General features: G+C 33.5%; 4 protein-coding genes across 7 annotated transcripts; 2 read left to right on the forward strand and 2 right to left on the reverse strand.

Annotated features, from left to right (window-relative positions):
- Window positions 1–745: 745 nt before the first annotated feature.
- LOC131620432 (la-related protein 6C-like) lies at window positions 746–7,734 on the forward strand. Of its 3 annotated transcripts, XM_058891504.1 has the most exons (11): window positions 4,360–5,412; window positions 5,503–5,597; window positions 5,688–5,759; window positions 5,859–5,938; window positions 6,045–6,123; window positions 6,232–6,279; window positions 6,373–6,441; window positions 6,551–6,679; window positions 6,810–7,005; window positions 7,110–7,174; window positions 7,485–7,734. In XM_058891504.1, exons 1-11 carry the CDS (start codon window positions 5,328–5,330, stop codon window positions 7,605–7,607), a joined length of 1,041 nt encoding a protein of 346 aa, XP_058747487.1. In that variant the 5' UTR covers window positions 4,360–5,327; the 3' UTR covers window positions 7,608–7,734. The 3 variants fall into 3 exon arrangements, 1 of the variants encoding a protein (XP_058747487.1); XR_009289111.1 differs by lacking the exons at window positions 5,688–5,759; window positions 5,859–5,938; window positions 6,045–6,123; ... (4 more) ...; window positions 7,110–7,174; window positions 7,485–7,734 and adding exons at window positions 746–1,116; window positions 1,725–1,779; window positions 1,858–4,116; window positions 4,203–4,265 and having other exon boundaries at window positions 4,354–5,051; window positions 5,166–5,412; window positions 5,503–5,596; XR_009289110.1 differs by lacking the exons at window positions 5,688–5,759; window positions 5,859–5,938; window positions 6,045–6,123; ... (4 more) ...; window positions 7,110–7,174; window positions 7,485–7,734 and adding exons at window positions 746–1,116; window positions 1,725–1,779; window positions 1,858–4,116; window positions 4,203–4,265 and having other exon boundaries at window positions 4,354–5,412; window positions 5,503–5,596.
- Window positions 7,004–9,762, forward strand: LOC131620433 (paired amphipathic helix protein Sin3-like 2). 2 transcript variants are annotated; one of them, XM_058891505.1, is made up of 8 exons: window positions 7,004–7,599; window positions 7,694–7,791; window positions 8,092–8,117; window positions 8,422–8,560; window positions 8,642–8,794; window positions 8,892–9,055; window positions 9,150–9,261; window positions 9,342–9,762. In XM_058891505.1, exons 2-8 carry the CDS (start codon window positions 7,723–7,725, stop codon window positions 9,486–9,488), a joined length of 810 nt encoding a protein of 269 aa, XP_058747488.1. In that variant the 5' UTR covers window positions 7,004–7,599; window positions 7,694–7,722; the 3' UTR covers window positions 9,489–9,762. The 2 variants fall into 2 exon arrangements, with proteins under 2 accessions (XP_058747488.1, XP_058747490.1); XM_058891507.1 differs by lacking the exon at window positions 8,092–8,117.
- A 154-nt stretch (window positions 9,763–9,916) lies between these two features.
- LOC131618839 (thioredoxin H9-like) lies at window positions 9,917–11,301 on the reverse strand. Its single transcript, XM_058889998.1, has 4 exons — window positions 11,286–11,301; window positions 10,737–10,867; window positions 10,324–10,446; window positions 9,917–10,247 (listed from the first exon to the last, which is right to left on the reverse strand). The coding sequence occupies exons 1-4, from the start codon at window positions 11,299–11,301 to the stop codon at window positions 10,101–10,103; spliced, it is 417 nt and encodes a 138-aa protein (XP_058745981.1). The 3' UTR covers window positions 9,917–10,100.
- A 390-nt stretch (window positions 11,302–11,691) lies between these two features.
- On the reverse strand, window positions 11,692–12,475 carry LOC131620434 (uncharacterized). Its single transcript, XM_058891508.1, has 2 exons — window positions 12,105–12,475; window positions 11,692–12,009 (listed from the first exon to the last, which is right to left on the reverse strand). The coding sequence occupies exons 1-2, from the start codon at window positions 12,216–12,218 to the stop codon at window positions 11,800–11,802; spliced, it is 324 nt and encodes a 107-aa protein (XP_058747491.1). The 5' UTR covers window positions 12,219–12,475; the 3' UTR covers window positions 11,692–11,799.
- Window positions 12,476–19,747: the final 7,272 nt, after the last annotated feature.

The following is a 19,747-nucleotide window of genomic DNA, read 5'->3' on the forward strand; positions in this document are numbered from 1 at the left end:
CTTTCTTTTTGCTAATGGCTTCAAATACCTCATGAGAGGTGAATTCCTTGGTTATGTCCTCATACATGGCCTCATTGACTGTACCTTTGATAACCTTGAATATGTCTTCTTGATTGTGGTTATTGTCTGGCTTGAAAATATTCTTGAGGTATCTATTGAACTCTTTAGCTATATCTTCTTCTTCTTGTTTATACAGGTTGCCATCATTGGCCAATATTTGACTGATCATATTTTTCTTTTTTCTTTGGTCCATTATAGATTTGAAGTATTTTGTGTTTTTGTCGCCTTCCTTTAGCCCTTCACACTTGGTTGTTGGCTCTTTGGCTCCACCATATTGTCATACCCCAAATTTGTCCGTCTTATTTCTAACATTTAAATTTATTTTAACTTTGGTTTTATTCAATTTTACTAACATTTTAACAGTAATATTTATTTACAAAAAAAATATGTAACAGTCACTTTAAATTATTTGTATTTTCTAAATAAATAAATTTTGCTGGACACTTCACATGTTTTATAGTGCAATTTTATTTTGAATATATTAAATAGCATAATTAGCAAGAAGGTTAAGTCTAGGGTGAGGGCTCAATTAAGTCCCTCACCGGTGAAACCCCTAAAAATAACCATAAGATTAAATGAATGATTGAGATTTAATAAAATAAATTTGAGAACATGCAAAATTAATTATAGGGGATTTTTTTTCCACACTGTAAAAAAAGTATTTTTACTTTTCTGAATAGTATGTTTCGTACATTCTAGTTTGTCCATGTTTCTCCATGTTTCTCACTTTCCAGTTTGAATTTTTCCGCCGTCGCCGTTTGCAAAGAGAAACACCGCAACTCTTGTTCCACACCGCAACCCTTCCTCTTCCTCCACACCACAACTAATTTTCACTTCAACACAACATATTTAACATTGCGAGAACGACCGCTGCAACACAGTTTTATCACCGCCACGAGATCCACCACCGCAACCTAACTTATTTACCGCCCCGAGAGTAACCACTGCGACACAGCCTATCTACCGTTGTGAGAACCACCCTTGCAACACAACCTATTTATTACTGCGAGAGCCACTCCACTCGTAGTCAAATTCTCAATAATCCAATTTTAATCGGTGAGTTTTCACTTCTTCAAATTTTCTTTGATTGATTATATGCTTGCAGCATCGATCAAGCTAATACTGTTACCGAACTCAATTTTAGGTCATTTTCTTGCTGAATTGTTTACGAAACTTGTTTGATGTCGAATTCGAGTTTGTTCTTCTGCGTGAAGCTTGTAGTCTTATGTCTCATGTTTGTGTTCTTTTTTCTGTGAATAACCAATTATATGTGATTATTTATTGAGAGTATTTAAATTTCTTTCCTAGACCAACGATATGTGTGTTTATTTGCTAAGAGTATTTAAATTTCTTTCCTAGACCGTATCTTGCTAAATAATTTTAGTAACTTTGTATTGCTTTATAGATGTTAAATATTGCCCCTCAATATAGCCTATGTTGTTTTGATTTGTCTTCTCGGATTTGCCAATAATGACCTGTTGTAAATAGGTGACTTTGGCTCCTCACTTGTTAATTTTTTAGCCAAGTTTATTTGTAGAATATTTGTTGAGGTGCTTATAAAGTTTTGTTCTTCTAAAGTTATTATTTAGTTAGCCAAGACTTCTTGAGTATACTTATAAGTAATTTTTGTTATGAAAATAACATGGATGACATATTTGGTGCAGGAAGTAGAGAAAGAACAACAATACCATTTGTCGAATAGTTATAGGTGGTATGGAGGTAAAAGGAGAAAATTTTAAATCTTCTTATTCGTGTCCTTTAGTACTTATGTTAAAACTATGTTGTTTATTGTGATAGGGACTAAAAGATGTGTCAACGGAAGTGGTTGATGAAACAGGTGAGACTACTGTTGATGATATTAGTGCTGAGGAGGGAGAATCCATTGAAAATATTATAAATATTGATAGTATGGAGGATATTCTTAGTATGGACTTGAAAAGACTAAGTCCCCACGAGACAAGAAAAATTCAATTTTCAAGTCTGGACATGGCTTATGCGTTCTACAACCAGTATGCTAAAACGAACGGGTTTGCAGTTCGCAAGAGCAAGATCCTTCGAAGCAAGAAAGGAGAAACATTACAGCGGACATTTGTTTGTCACAGACAGGGGTTTAGGGAGGATAGAGGTTTAACAATAGAAAATCGCAAGCGTGAGCGTAAACCTGATACTCGGTGTGGATGTGAAGCAAAATTTCGAGTGCATATAGATATGTTCTCACAATGTTGGTGGATAACAATTTTTAACGATCGGCACAACCATGACCTTTTACATGAAGAGTACCACGGAATGCTAGCTTCACATCGAAAAATGGAAGATTCAGATATAATGCAGATGAATGACATGTTGAAGGTTGGTATAAGACCGTCTCAATTCTATGGTTCGTGTGCCAACCAATCAGGAGGGTATGAAAAAATTGGGTTTCGTAGGAAAGATATATATAATCAGATAGGAAAGCAACGCCTTTTGCAACGATGTGATGGTAAAAATGCTTTGCACTATCTTCATGGACTGGCATCTGATGACCCGATGATGTTTTATCGCCACACTGTTGATGGAGAAGGTAGGCTTGAACACCTTTTTTGGTGCGATGGTATAAGCCAAATGAATTTCAAAGTTTTTGGCGATGTTTTGGCATTTGATGCAACATATGGGACGAACAAATACCATTGCCCTTTAGTGGTGTTTTCCGGAGTTAATAACCATAATCATAATATTATATTTGGTGGTGCCATTGTTGCAAATGAAAAAGAAGAAACGTATGTGTGGGTTCTTGAACAAATGTTGGAAGCAATGTCAGGTAAGTCGCCTATATCTGTCATTACTGATGGCGATCTTGCAATGAAGAAAGCTATAAAAAGGGTGTTTCCGAATGCTTATCATAGGTTGTGTGCTTGGCATCTAATTCGCAATGCAATGTCTAACATTGGAGTTCCTGAATTTGTTGGTCAGTTTAGGAAATGCATGTTGGGTGACTATGACTTGGGTGAGTTTCGGCGCAAGTGGGCTGACATGATTGACACATTTGGGTTGCATGACAACAAGTGGGTTACTGAACTGTATGCAAAGAGAAATATGTGGGCTACAGCGCATATACGTGGCAAATTTTTTGCCGGGTTCAGAACTACCTCCCGGTGTGAGGGGTTACATTCAGAAATGGGAAAGTTTCTTCACTCACGATATAATTTGACTGATTTTTTATTACATTTTCATCGGTGCCTTAATTTCATGCGTTATAAGGAGGTTGAAGATGACCTTGCATCAAATTACGGAGATCGTGTGCTACAAACGAGATTCCAAAGCTTGGAGCGTTGCGCTGGCAAGTTATTTACTAAGGAAATATTCTTTATGTTTCGTGATATTCTTGCAAAGTCTGCAGAGATGGTTGTGGCAACATGCAATCAAACTTATACATGCTTTATATACACAGTTCGCAAGTACCAATCGTCAAAAAGGGAGTGGAACGTATCATTCTATCCTGATGATGACGTGTTTAAATGTTCTTGCAAGAAGATGGAATCATTTGGCCTCCCGTGTGAGCATATTATTGCACTATTGATATTTTTAGATGTCGCAGAGTTGCCAAAGTCTCTGGTGGCAGATCGGTGGACAAAGAACGCGAAGGAAGAGATATGTAGAACAAATAAGCATCTTCCAAAATATTGGGATTCACACAAGTCGTCGAGATATTCTGCTCTTATGTTTCGATATATGCGTTTGAGCAAATTAGTAAGTGAGAATGGTGAAGATTTCGATGATCATATGAAACAGGCTGCTGCTGATATCCGAAAAATGGAAGCAAAAATGGGCTTACATGATGATGGACCCACAAATTCAAGTGAACTTGTCCAGGAGACACTGAAGGATCCTGCTCTAGCTAGAACTAAAGGATGCGCTGGCGATTCTTCATCGCGTCAGAAAAAAAGGAAGCGGACTCAGTGTTCTATTTGCGGAAAATTTGGCCATAACAAGCAAACATGTTCATTTCCTCGACATAATGCTAACACGAAAAATTCGTCACTCGGAGATTTTCACAACATTGAATTCAGTGATGACTCTGTAAGAAATTTCTTTAATGTTGCTATTTAATGGCATCGTTATATATATATATTACCCACTGTGATAAACATCTGTGGTACTTGCAGTTGCATAACGATCTTGATTGAATTGTAAAAGCGCATCTATAAGTGTGAAAACGGATGCACCTCGTAAGTTAACTTAAATATAGTAATTATTTGGATACATATGCAATTGCGATGTGGACTATTGATATTATCTTCTTTTAATTCTTGACAGGAATGTTAAACTTGGTCATGCAAGCTGATTCAAGAAATTCGTAGAATTCTTTCACTGGCTATTGGATCTCAATTCATTTCTTTTCTGTTTGTTTTTATTAAAATATTTTGTTGCATGGATGATGTATTTGTTCCCCACTTGATGATAGTTACGTATTTCAGTTGTGCCTTTTCTATCTGATAGCATTTGATCTGTTAGTTTGGTTATACATGCATTTGTAGTGTGGACTACCCATGTACTTAATAAATTAAATTTTATTTTATTAAATTGATTGTTGGTCTGATTTGGATTAACGTAAGATTGGATAAGATATATCTTGGTCCCATTACAGTTATGTATTACCGTTGTATGTCGCATAAACGAGTTCCCGAGTAAGTTCCAGGCATAGCTTTCTTAACAGGCCCTGGTTTTTGTGTCGGATTCTGGTTTTTAGCTCCATTGCAGTTCCAATTGGTCTCGCTGTGGAGTTGATCGGTGGGTGTGTCGAGGTTGATATAATTAAGCAAAATTGCAGGAGAAAGCTCCAGCATCTGTATTTTATGGTACAATGTCTTGACCAAGTGTGGCAGCTATGAAGACTGTTTTTTTCGGGAGTTTTCTGAAGTTCAAGTTAGTGCATCAACATTCTGCTTTTAGAGGCATGAAAGAACAGTTTAGCAGCAGATTAGTCTTGGTTTTGGACTACAAGGAAATGTTTGGTTTGTTCTTTATGATTCACATCTATTTGGTCTTACTATAACCATAATTGGTATATTAATAATCATGGGACAACAGTGTCCCTAAAACCTCATTTGTGATTTGTTATGAAACAGGGAAGCCACATCAGGATCTATGATGTTGATAAGGACTGGAAAAACCAAATCAGGAAGCCACATCACATTGCTCTGCTTGGTCCTTTATATATAACTTTAATATATTTTCTTCCTTCTCACTTGTTATGAAAATGTTGAGGATAATGAGGAAGATTTCAGTTGATGGTGCCAAATGGTTATGCAAAAAAAGACTTCATGGCAAATGAATCTTTCCAGAAACAGATGAATAAGGATCCTGAAGGCTATGGTAAGGATTTTACAATATTGTTTAACAAAACTCGTATCTAGCTTCCAAGACTAGAATGATTTCAATGAATGATTTTGGTTTTTCTGACAGTTCCAATTACTGTGATTGCTTCCACCAAAAAGATCAAGTCACTTGTTAGCAACATTCCTCTTCTTACACAGGCTATCCGCCAGTCTTCAAAACTTGTGAGTATTTTGGATGGAACAAGGCATTGGTTTGGTCTTCTTATTTTTCTTCTTCAATTTTACGATGTCTGACAGTGCAATTGTTTGAAGGTATTGAGTGCTGATAGCAAGAAGGTTGAACGCAAACATCCTTTCACTGAAAAGGAGAAAGAGGAATTACAGGTAGAGCAACAAAATGGTTTGTTTTTGTGCTTATTGTTTATATCCTAATTTCTTCTGATTCTGGCATAATGAAATTTGATTTTGCTTTTTTTATTGCAGTCTCGTATTGTTGTGGCAGAGAATTTACCCGACGACCATTCCCATCAAAATCTTCAGAAAATATTTTCCGTAGTTGGAAGGTAAATTTCCTTCTCCCCACCCTTTGTTACTTATGTGAGCTTCACATTCCTGCAGTTTCTTACATTTTAAAAATGTTGTTTGAATTGACGGGTGATCTTTGAACAGTGTGAAAACGATTAGAATATGCCATCCCCAAGAACCGAATTCTTCTCGCCCGAAAGGTGATTTCCTCATCAGTAACAAGGTATAAAAAACAATGGCACATACCATATTATTCTGTTGTCTTGGTATTTGAGGAAGAAAAATTATACTTACAATGATTTATTACTGTTTGTTACTTTCCACTATGAAGCTACATGCACTTGTGGAGTATGAGACATCAGATTTAGCTGACAAAGCTGTGAGTAAACTCTTCAATAACTTAAGGCTTAAGATACATATGATTCAATTATTAATACAAGGATAACAGGGAAGATGTTTTATATTTCATTAGGCTGAAAAGTTAAACGATGAAAGGAATTGGAGGAAAGGGATGCGAGTGAGGTTGCTTCTTAGATGCTCGGTATGTAACATTTCTATTGATTATTTATCAATTCTATTATGTATCTACGGTATCGCTTTAATTTCATATGTTCTTATTCGTGGATTGCTTTTTGATGTAAAATTTGTAGCCAAAGTCTGTTTTGAAGAACAGAAAGTCAGAATTTGATGGCTATCTAGATGAGGATGAGAATCTAAATTCTGAAACTGCTGAAGATTCTTCTCATCCAAACAACACTGAAGTATGCGCTGAGAATAATGTAAGTGTCATTGCATATATAGGAAACACAGGCTATATTTTAATTTTAAGCATATGATAGAGATGATGATTATATATAAACTCTATCGTTATCAGATTCTATTTTTATCAACGTATTTTACTCAATTCAGGTTGAAGGTCCAAAATTCCCTGAGGAGATGTTAGTGACACTTCAGAGAGTAGTTAACGACTACTTCTGTCTGGTGGACTCCATCAATGCTTTCAACCCTCGGATTCAAGCTCTCTCCGATGAGCAGTTGGCTGCTAAAACTGGGGATTTTTGCCTCCGGCTTGGGCGAGGGGAGATACTTGCGGATATTCAAGCTGGTTCACTTCACTATTTTTTACTCTGTTTCTTCATTTCGTAATTTGAGTAATCTTTGAACCACGACTTTTGAATGTAATTTTCGATGAATGAATGAATCTTTCAGAGGAGTTCACAGTTGTTCAGGATGCTGCCATAAGGAAACTTGGAATGCGCCATTTTGATGTTCAGGTTTCACTCTCTTGCATCTGTTTGTCTGTTGTATTAAAGAATAAAGTATGGAGTTAAAAATGTGAAAATCGACTATTCAAAATTTGACAATCTTATAGTTTGTTTTGATATAGTTTTGCTTATATTTTTATTATAGTTTTAATTGTTAGAGTGTACTTCTTGTTATAGAAGAGCCAAATCCAATATATCAAGTGCATACTTAGTTTATAGAAGACTAGAAGTAGGTAACTGAATTGTTCTTCATGAAAATTCTTTAGGTTATAATCTAATATATGTGTGAGTTATTGTGTGTGTTTGTTTACATTGGCAGCTTCAACACTTGACCAAGAAGTATTTAGTTTTAATGCCGATGATGTATTTTTTTCACGGAATTGAAGAACTGTTGTCACAGTATAGGGAATGGGTCCCTCAATTACAGCTTTCCAGTATTTGATCATTAATGAAACTTCATCTCATTTTTTATATATTATTTCATTTATCTTCTTGCTTACGCTATTTATCACCTCTAATTCGTGACAGGACCATGATCATTTGCCCCAGTCATTGAGATGGGAATCACAAGAGTTATGAAAAGTGAAGGCTGGTTCAATGTTTTATTGATAATAGCAAAAGGCCAGGTAGAGAATTTTGATATAAAATTGTTTTTATAGGGGTAGATTTCTTTTACAATCAATATTTTATATGATTTATGAAGATCTAAGTTTAATGGTTAAAAACATAGCTACTAAATGAAATTGAAATGGAAGTAAGAATTAACTATAGTTTTCACATTGAACTTGAACTAGCAAGACACGTAGGGATAGCATTAGCTGAACATTCTATCATGGTGTGGTTATGCTTGCTAGTTGTCATCAATTAGCAACTTAAGACTAAGTATGATAAATAGATTAATTTTGAAGATTGTCAACTTTTCGCAGGTGACAAGTGAGACTGAACAAGCCAGGTAATTTATCTGTTTATAATCCTTTATTCATTTTCTTGGTTATAATAATGTGTATCGAATTGTTAGAGTGCCCTTCTTGTTATAGAAGAGCCAAATCCAATATATTTTGTGCATATTTTGTTTATCTATGATGTGTTTGATGGTGGCATATACGAGTCGAGCACATGTTAGGATAACATAATGTACAAATGGACTGGCTATGGTTTTCAATCTTTTTTGTAACAGTAACTGCATAATACGATTTAAGATTTTGATATATTACAAGATTCTGTTTTTCTTATTTTCCACAATTTTTTTGGCTTAGATTTATGGACGCATTATATAATTTGCTCGATGGATCTGTTGAGAATGCTAAATTTGAAGATGAATGTCGAGCAATTCTTGGAAACCAGTCTTATGTGTTATTCACATTGGATAAGTTAATCTATAAACTTATCAGACAGGTATGTTGCTTTGTTCATTTGTCCCGCACTTCCAATATGTTTCTCTTTAAAGGCTCTAAATGTAATACACCTTCACTTCAGCTTCAAACTGTTGCAACCGACGAGGAAGACAATAAGCTTCTCCAATTATACGAGTACGAAAAGTCTCGGAAACCTGGCAAATTAAATGATTCAGTATATCATTCAAATGCACATGTCATCCTTCATGAGGAAAACATTTATCGTTTTCAATGTGTAAGCCCTTTGTAACCAGGAGTCTGTTCTTGATTTCATCATTTGTCATTGACTTATTGTTCTTTATGTTATTTCCATTGTCGTTATCTTATTGCAGTCGTCTAGTCCCTCCCGGCTCTCCATACAACTCATGGACAATATGAATGAAAAGCCCGAGATTGCCGCTGTTTCGGTTGATCCTAATTTTTCTTTTCATCTGCATAATGATTTTCTGTCTGTTCTTCCTACCAAAAAGGAGCCTCATGGCATTTTACTAGAAAGGTAAGCAGATTCTGCAAATTTCATAACCATATTGATAATCATATTCATTTAGGTAAGTCATATAAGTTTCTGCTTTTTATTTTGCTCAACTCAGAAACAAATCAAAATATGGGGACTTAGACGAGCTTTCTGCAATTTGCGCTGTAATGGAAGATGTCAAAGTAGTTAATGGATTGGAATGCAAGATGTCTTGCAACTCATCCAAGGTACGCATCCTTTTCATACTTGCGCCCTTGTATGTGTTTTTCATTTTCTGTCTCTTCATACTCACTAGTTTGATCTGCAGATTTCTTATGTTCTCGACACTCAAGATTTTTTCTTTCGACCAAGAAGGAAAAGACGAACCTCGTCATCATCATCAAGTACATCATCTTCTCGGTCTCGCAGAGAAAGAGAGGAAAGATTTCGCAAATTTATGGCATCCGCCATCTAAACTGTATATTCGTGATGAAGAAGAATTCACACAAATACTTGTGTTCATATAAGAAAAGTCTTGATGTGACAACAACCTAGTAAAAACATTTTAATTTTTAGTCATAATGTTACTTGAATATTCACATGAAGAAGTGAAGGAGGGAAAATATTCATAGGAATGTGTAATCTGTATAAGGTGGTCACATGTAACCATGAGTGTCACTCCTTTGTAAATAGTTTGCTTCATTATTTATTTGTAGAATATTGTGCCAAATTCATATTTTTCTTCAATAGTTGAAACAATGATTTGATGTTGCTTCAATTTCAATCCTTCCAAACTTATATATTAACAAAGGGATCAAGTAGATCAGATTGGGATCCACCTTTCTCATGTTAAGATTTTTAAAACTGTAAAGCTCAACAATTCTTTATATATCAGAAATAAACTTCTTTTAACTACAATGATATCAATTGAATACAAGATATTCGTTTGAAATGTCTGCATATTTACTTACAAAAAAAATAGTGACAAAGCTCTAGGATTACACATTGAATACATATATATCACTGCAGGCTCTGATGAGAGAAGAGTTGCGCATAACTTTTATGAATACGGAAAGTAAAATAATCGCTATTGATGTCGGGGAGCTACATTAACACTAGAAATCTTCCTCTCCAACTCTGGCTTGTTGGCTCCTACAAGTTTGTCAATCTCTTGTCCATCTCTAAGAAAAAAGAAAGTCGGTGTGGCTTTAATGTCCCACGATGTGCTAAAGTCCTGCAATATACAAAAACACATTCAGTTAAATAATGATAATTTGAATAATATTACTATGTATCGCTTGACTACTTACAATTAGTTCATCGACATCAATTAATAAGAACATAATGGATGGATAATGCTCTGATAACTCGCAATAATAAGGTGCAATCATCTTACAAGGACCACACCATGTTGCACTGAAATTTGCAACGACCTGTTGAACACGGAGTTATAGAATTAATTATTGTACTCCTGAAACGAAAAATATGTAACAAGAAATATACGAGAGGAACTGCGAGCAATTAAAACCTCCTACTCTTGAATCACAGCATGCATATTGTTAATCATCAACAAGTAACATAGTAAACTAAAACTGCCAATCATATGCATACATGATAAAACATGGAAAACTAATAAGGTTCTGTCAAACAGTACAACAAAATGGCAATTGGTCACAACATTCAATAGTTTTGTGCTACAAATCAAAAAGACAGTAAAAGTTACAATTTTTCCATCTCCCTTTGCTTGTTCTAACTTTTCGTCCCAAGATTCTTTGGTATTAATAAGATGAACCTTCCCTGAAGCAAATTCCACGTGATGAACAGAATCATCATCTTTCACATGAGAGTGAGACTCTAGACATTAGAAATATGAAACTTTCAGTCAACAAAATTATTGGTGAAAAATGTAAACTGATGCATAATAAAATAAAATTAAAGCATTGAGGTTGAGGTTGAGGTCCTACAAAACTTGTATAAACTACCGAGTACAATTTTGCCTTTTACTCCTTCTAGCCATCCTCACAGTTCAAGTTCAATGTACGCTATTGTCATATGAATGATGAGAGAATATGCATTGAGTTAAGAGTTTATGACATAACCATAAATCATAGATATTCTGACCTTAACCACACAATCTCAATCACTCTCCATGTTCACTGCAAATTGATAAGTTTTATTATATACAAGTCCACTGCAAATTTATCTTTAGAAATCCAGCAAATTGAAGTCCACTGCAAATTGAAGGCCATCAAATACTATTGAATTGGATTACCTTGAAGTAAAATCATTTGTTAATTGTTCAAAGTTTTGACTTTCTTACTGTTATTCTTTATTCAGCACAAACAGGAATTTGTAGGCTTATTTGAGGAAATAGTGTTGCAGAAGCCCGAATTTGAGCCTCCAGTGAGAAATAATTCCTTCATTACTTCTGTCTTTAGAAGTACTATTATGCACTTCTAAACATCATTATGGATATTTGCTAAGTTTAATCGGCACCGAATTTTTCATTTTCTTATTATCTTTTTTCTAGGTGACTAAATCTGTTAGTGCCGTGGAAACTGATTTAAAATCAAACAAGACTGAGCAAAGCATAAAGAATGCAAACAAGCCAGAAACAGACATAAGCAAGGATAAAAACAAAGAAAGAATTTTATTACTTGAAAGAACATAGAATAAAATGAACCGCCTCATTAAAAACCTTATAATAAAAGGAAAAGAGTGCGGTGTAAAACGAAAATAAAAAATCTAAGAAAAATGATTGAATAAAAGCACAGCCAAAAGAGTCATCAACGTTTTTTGGCCTTGTCCACCAAAATGACCCTGTCTCTCTCATCATCATCATCATCATCATCATCATCATCATCATCATCTTCATCTTCATCTTCATCCGATGTTATCAGGATAACTTCGACATTTTCATTAGAAGAAGATTTGGGCGGAGTCCTTCTTTTAGGAACCGACCTAGCCGACTTAGTTTCAAGCTTTTTCAACAAAACCTGAAAGAATTAAACCTTATTAGCAAGAGCAATTATACATGATGAACTTAAATAAATGAGAACCTAAGTAACAAAATATAGGAAATTGAATATACTTGAAGAATTTCCATGACGTCTTCAAGCGAAGATGTCAAACCATGTAAAACAATGAACAGTTCCTTCAAATATTCCGACTGATTTCTGCCCTCCATACTAACATTCAGAGCCATGGTTGTGTTTCTTCCCTGTTGTATGTTATTGTATGTGAATAAGAGAAAGATATTGATGTGGTTTAATATTGAAATAGGATGTTAATATATACCATAAAACAACATGGTAATGGCCATTTATTGCATAAAATTTAGGGTGTTGTGGATAATGGGGGAACATGGTGGAGGAGAAAAAGAAGAGTCGTGGAAAAGAAGGAGTCAAAACAAATGAATTAAGGGTGTTAGGTGGAGGAGAAAAAGAAGGAGTTGTGGAAAAGAATGAGTAGTGGTATGGGTCGAACAGTTACTAACAATAATAAAAATAAAATGAATTAAAAAACTCACCCTGGTATGGTTCGAACACATAAAATATTTATAGATCATGAACATAATAAGCCAATTGCCAACTCAACCAACATTTTCAACCGTTACCATCTTGAATAGAAAGTTTTATATATTTAACAAAAATATAATATCATAATGAAGGCCATATATTACTTTCATATTATGTTTTGCATGCTAACAATAATGTCAAGTATAAATTTTGAAAAAATATTTATTTTCTATTTTCAAGTTATTAGTTAAAGGTACCAGAGACATTTGTTATATTTTTTTATGAATTCAATGAAAAATTGTTCATGTTTGAAACTCTTACATGCGTGCGGAATTTTTTTTCAAATTCTAAGTCCTAACAGAATAATATGGAGGTGCGTTAAATGATTGTAGACTTACTAAGCCAATACTTTTAAATAATTATTTGCATTCTTATAACAATTTGGTTAATTGATTACCGAGAATTCACATAAGATTATAGACCAACTTCGTAACCACATCAAACCACCCTCTAAATAGGTAATATTGGATATAAGGTTTTGTTCGAGTAAGAGTTTATATAAAATGTATTGTTTTAAGGGTTAATACTTTTTTTCACCCCTGCCATATGGGGTTGGTTTGAAAAACCTCCCTGCAAAAAAAAAATTGCAAGAATTTCCCTAACGTTTGAAGACTCTTTCGTTTTAAACCTTGTAAAAAAATTGTTTTTAAATCCAACCTTGGCATTTGAAGATTCAGTCATTTTAAACCCTATAATCTTGTAGATTATGTCATTTTAAACCCTCTGGAATATGACGGACAAGGTTTGTTTTACAAGATTAAAACGAGAGAATCTTCAATTGTTAGGGGAATTCTTGCAACTTTTTTTTTGACAGGGGGATTTTTCAAACCAACCCCATATAGCAGGGATGAAAACAGGTATTAACCCTTATTTTAATTAGGGTTATTACGTCATATGTAGTCTCATATTAGGTAAGGCTGGTCATATGAAACATTAAAATCACGATTCTTTAGTCATATTTAGTCTAATTAAGTAGAATTAGGATCTGAAACGTCGATATTGTAAGTATTAAGTTATACTTAGCCTAATTAAGTAAGAATGAGCATCTTAATCATCGAAATTGAAATTGTTAAGTTGTACTTATCTTAATTAGTTAATAAATGAAAATGGACCATCTTTCGTAAATATCTTTTAAAAATAATAAAATTTATTTCAGACGTTTTATATAAAAATCATATTCATGATTCAAGAAACCTATATAGTCTAATTAGGTAAAGAAACCTTTACTCATAAAATCTATTAATTTTGCAAAAAGAAAAAAAGAAAAAAATGATAGCAGAAGGGATTGAACTCAGTCCCTCTTAATGCTCACATGACATTCTAACCGTTAGGCTAATGCAATTCATTCAAGTATGATGCATACCATTTAATATTTTATGACAAATTTATTTTGATCTAAGCGATTCATTTAAGCTGCCCGCTGTGCTAACTTAAAATACTTCGACAGTAATTCCATAAGTAACTTCTTTTCTAGTCACATGTTGAGTCAAAGAGTGTTGGGCTTTTTCATAGGATTAGAGCCATATTTGAGTCAAAGAGTGTTGGACAAAGGCGTTGTAGTGTAGCATTACATCCCAAAAGCATAGTTCTTTTTTATCATTCAAAAACTGCGAGAATAACTAGGCAAGCTTTAACCTATTGACATAAAAGGTTTGATGACAAAAAGTAGCAATTAAGAGTTCATATAATGTTTAAAAAATCTATCAACAAAAGTTGCAGCTTTGAATCATGCTTGAGTAAAGTGCAACAATGTGGCCAACTTTCCGTTTAGATATTCAAAATCTTTGTTGGAGGCTCCAAAAAAAAAAAAACATATCCACATAGAGGAAATTTAGTATATAATGAATTGAAGCTTCAACTCCCGTCTAAGTAAATATAATTCACTAGAATTTCCAGGACAAGGATATCCACAGAGAAACTTGCTCTACTGATTTCTCAACCCCATATCATTTTGAAAACCAAAAAGATGAGTTTCCATCCCCCAAATTTAAATTCATCCATTTTTAAAAGCAGAGAGAGCTTCATAATTGCATTCCAAGTAATCTATTTAGATAAGATTGGACATATGGTAATTAGGATTATTAAGTCACATGTTGTCTTGCTAGGAAAGGGTGGAAATTCGAATCATCAAAGTTACATTTTTTTAGTCGTGCGTAATCTAATTATATAAGATTAAACACGAGGATCGTCAAAATAATTTTGTTTACCTTCGTTCCTTTATATTACAGACAATTCACTTTTTAGGTTCATTAAATAATAAATGTATTTGGTCAGTTTATAGACTAGATACGTTAATTACTCAATGAACCTAAAAAGTGATTTGTCTTATATAAATGCACGGAGATAATATTAAGCTGCACTTAGTCTAATTTAGCAGACTAGACATATGTATCAACCAAATATTTAATCATATTTGATCTAATTACATAAGATTGGACATTTAAATCGTCGATATTAGGATTATTAAGTTGTACGTAGTCTAATTATTTACAATGAACATTTGAATCATTGAAATTAAAATTCTTAAGACGGGTCATATGAAACATTAAAATCCTAATTTTTTAGTCATATTTAGTCTATTTAAGTAGAATTAGCATATCTGAATCGACAATATTGTAAGTATAAAGTTGTACTTAGCCTAATTAAATAAGAATGAGCATTTTAATCATCAAAATAAAATAGGTAAAATTGATGTATGTGTCTGTCGTGAAGCGAGATTCAATCGACTTACGAAAACTATCATTTAGTAGCGACTTAAAATTTCATGTTAAGCAATGGAGTTACTTACATAAATTTAGAAGCACAAGAAAAAACTTTAGTCATGCGTAATCTAATTAGATAAGATTAAATAAGACTCGTCATATGTACTATCTTAATTAGGATTATTACGACATATGTATTCTCATATTAGGTAAGACTCGTCATATGAAACATTAAAATCATGATTCTTAAGTCATATTTAGGTCTAATTAAGTAGGATTAGAATATCTTAATGGTCGATATCAGTGACGGAGCTACATTGCCAACAATGTAGGCATGTGCCCCCACTTAATTTTGATTTCTATGCATACTACTATGTGTTTCAAATGTCATACATGGGTATAATAATACAAAACTATATACAACACAACTAGATGCAAACATTAAAGTCTCGTGTATATCTCCAACCCCTTTATTTTAATTCATTTAACTTTGAGAAAAAAATATGCTCTTAATAACATATATACTTTTTTACTTTATTTTTTTAGTTTTTATTTTTTAAAGCATACACGTACAATTTTATGCACCTAAATTTTGCATATTTATTATTTTTAAATATAAAGTATAGTATTTTAATTAAAAAAACTAATTGAAACACTTATTTTATTTTTTATTTAAAAATCGATATAAATTAAATAAGCATACATTTATATGTAATCTTGCCCCCACTACTCAAATTTTCTGGCTCCGTCCCTGGTCGATATTGTAAGTATTAAGTTGTATGTAGTCTCATTAGGCAAGACCGGTCATAATAATAGAGGGACTAAAAATGTAAATTAACCTAAAAATCAAAATCATGATATATAAAACCTTTTTAGTCTAATTAGGTAAAAAAACATTACACATAAACCTATTAATTTTTAAGAAACAAAAAAGAAAACAATGATAGCAGGGATAGAACTCAGTCCCTGTCTTTCCTAACATAACATTCCAAGCACTAGGCTGATACATTTATTTTGTTTATGATATGTAACATTTAACAATTGATGAAAGGATAATAAAAATATCGTTATAAAAAAAATGATAAAACCAAAAATTCAATCCATAGGGTTTAACAACGGTAATTCCATAAATCCACCGTCTCCATTGCATCCAACTTCTCCTATTTTTATGGGAACCACATAACTTGTTATTATCACTTCTTACCGTTTTCAAACCCTATGGACTGCTTAACTGAATTCCTCACACAACACGTTCCACTTCCCTTATTTTTCTGCAAAAAAAGTTGAACTTGAATACTTTCGTTTTCTTATAAAACCCTTAACTTTCAAAAACCATATGTCTCGGCTCCTTACTCTGTATTGACATACACATTATAACAAAAGTTAGAGACATGACTATTAATGGTGCTACTAAGGGAACTTTACCTCTCACAAATCAAAAACCTGCGACAGATGATGTAATCCTCGTCTCTTGTTGCCTTCTCCTCATTTATTTCTGATTTTACTTTTCAATTTTCATTTTATGACATGTTATCACTTATATGATACAGGAAATTCAGAGTCACTCTCGCGAAATACTGAAAATTCTGCATGGTTTAAGAACCTCTGTTGATGATGCCATGAACCGTCTTGAGGTATACATCTGATGTATTTTGTTTCTTCAACCAAATTTATTTAACTCCACATTGTTCTTAATAAAAGCAAATCATGCAGGTTCAGGAGGCTAAAATTAATGAGATTCATACCATGATTAACATCATATTGTCCAAAATTGTCATCGTGGACACCAAGTTGGATAAGCCAAAGAATTTGAGCCAAAGTTCTGCACCACTGTCTAAAAGAAGCGGAACTCCAACTTTAAAACAAAAACGTGTTGCCAAGTCGCCTAAGTCGCCGTTTAAACGTTCGAAATATTCATGGGAAGATGATGTTAACAATATTATTATGTTAACATCAGATGATGACACAAACAACAAACTTGACAATAACATTAAGCATTCATCTATGCCTAAGGTAGAACATCAACCTATAATGAGTTTCTGTTTAATTGATTGTTTTTATTCTAAGATTATTAAACTTGTCATAGATGAAAAACAAGTTGTCTCCAATAAGGAATCAAGCATCGGCGTCAAAGAAATTGTCGTCCTTTGCAACTTCATCGAAAGCAACAACGTCAAGGAGATTACCTTTCACAGCTTTGCCCAATGAGAGACAATTAAAAGTTCCAAAATTAGAGATTAAAGGGAAAAAGACGATGTCTAAGGTGAGCATCAATCAACCCTAAATTCATATATTTTATTTTTTTAACTTTGGATGTGTAACCAATTAGTTGTTAACAGCTAGTTGAGACCAACTTCGTAACCACCCAAGAAATGAAACTTAAACCTATAGAAGAACAAGTTTCATATTATGTTTTTCATGCTAAGAATGATCCGAGGTACCAATTTTAAAAAAGTTGAGATTTTCTATTTCCACGGTAACATTTAATGACACCAACTTATATATATTTAATATGTTCATGGATCCAGTGAAGAATTGTTCAAGATTGAAACCATAACATGCTTAAGAAAGAACTTTCTGACTCTGTGTCCTGGAAGGATAATTGACACTGAGGTACTTTTATTGATTGCAGAATTATCAAACTTTTAAAATAATCCCGACTTCATTGAAATAATTTTGTTTACTGATTGCAGATCGTTCACATAATGTCTCTTAAGACAACTTGGATTCAGAGGAACGTTGCGTTCCCATCTATATGGTCACTTCCCCCATCGTTTGTGGTATGTATTCGTTAATGACAATAATTTAACAATATGCTTGATTATGGTGAGCAAACTAATTTTTAAAATAATTGTTTTCATATGTTTGGTAGAGAGACGTATATGATGGTAAAAAAATTGAAGAACTGGTTAGTGAGTATGCAAAGAATTGGATGCCCCATTTTGAGACTCTAAAGCATGTAAGAGTTTGGTATCATAATGCATTACTTCTATCTTAAATATACTGTGAAGCCATTTGACTTTCTTACTCGTCCTTTATTTTTGTTAGATTTATCTACCAATTGAAGATTGTGTTGGAAATTGGTTTCTGATGGTTGCCTCTGTCCAAGACCAGATTTTGTATCATTTGGATCCGGGCTTTGAAGAAAGAAATATAATCCCTAGACAAGATACCATTAAAGAAATGGTAATGTACATGTGATGATTTGTATTTGAATCTTCCACTAATCTATTAACATATTTTGTTTACCAATTGAATTTTGTAGTGGCAAGTTATCACTCAAATGGTGGAGACTATGGTGCAAATTAATTACCTTCCTCCCAACTATCTATTTCAAGCACAACACAAAGATAATTGGGATATCGCTGACCCTGTAGGACTTGTTTCAGAAGGCTTTTGGTACCAAAATATTCAATTCATTTTAACCATTGTGTATTCATTTTCCATATATAAAACACCTTTCCATCTTATGTGATAATTGTTCATTTTCAATAACCAGCCAATACTCCGCGGTGTGGGTTTTAGAATGGCTAGCGATGGGTTCATCGTTCACACCAAACATTCATGTCACGGTGGGTATATTTAAGATATAACATGGTCAATTAATTTTGGAATATTAAATATTTGTCTTGGTGCTAATATTATCAATTAAATTTGACAGATGAATGAAGATGTTGTCAGAATGAAGGTGGCTATTGATTTGCTGTTAGGTGACCACAATGAATATAAAGACAGCTTGATGGTTATGGCTGAAAAAGCTTGGCAGACTGAATGATGTCTAAACATCAAAAAATTTCAATTAGTGTTAGACTTAAGTTAGTTTAGATGACCCTTTTGGTTGTGCTTTTATTCAATCATTTTCCTTAGATCTTTTATTGTTGTTATACCCCGCACTCTTTTCCTTTTATTATAAGGTTTTTAATGAGGCGGTTCCGTTTATTCTATTTTATTGTTCTTTCAAGTAATAAAGTTTTTTCTTGTGTTTCTAAATTTTTGTAAGTAACTCCATTGTTTAACATGAAATTTTAAGTCGTTACTAAACGATAGTTATCGTAAGTCAATTGAATCTCGCTTCACGACTGACACATACAGCAGATTACTGCCACCAGAAACAGCTTGCACATTTCTTATTAGTTGCTGATAGGGATTGGGAATTGTAATATAAAAAACAAAGAGAATTATTGAAAACAAGATCAGTATTATTTGATTGAAAGGGAAGGTTTACATACTCACCCACAAGAGACACAATCCGTAAAACTAAACCATTCTCTGTGACTCTGACTCCTGCAGGCAATGTAGAACGTCTTGGAAATCTAGGTGGTCCTACAATACTATTTACTGAAATCCAAAATAGTCCTCTTGAATTCCTCTTGATGTTATCTGGTCTTCCAGCTAGTATTGTGAATAATTCTGCTGAATTGGCTCTTGGACCTTTCAGCCACACTCTCTGAATT

The sequence above is a fragment of the Vicia villosa genome, linkage group LG7, assembly GCF_029867415.1.
Source record: "Vicia villosa cultivar HV-30 ecotype Madison, WI linkage group LG7, Vvil1.0, whole genome shotgun sequence".
NCBI lineage: Eukaryota > Viridiplantae > Streptophyta > Magnoliopsida > Fabales > Fabaceae > Vicia > Vicia villosa.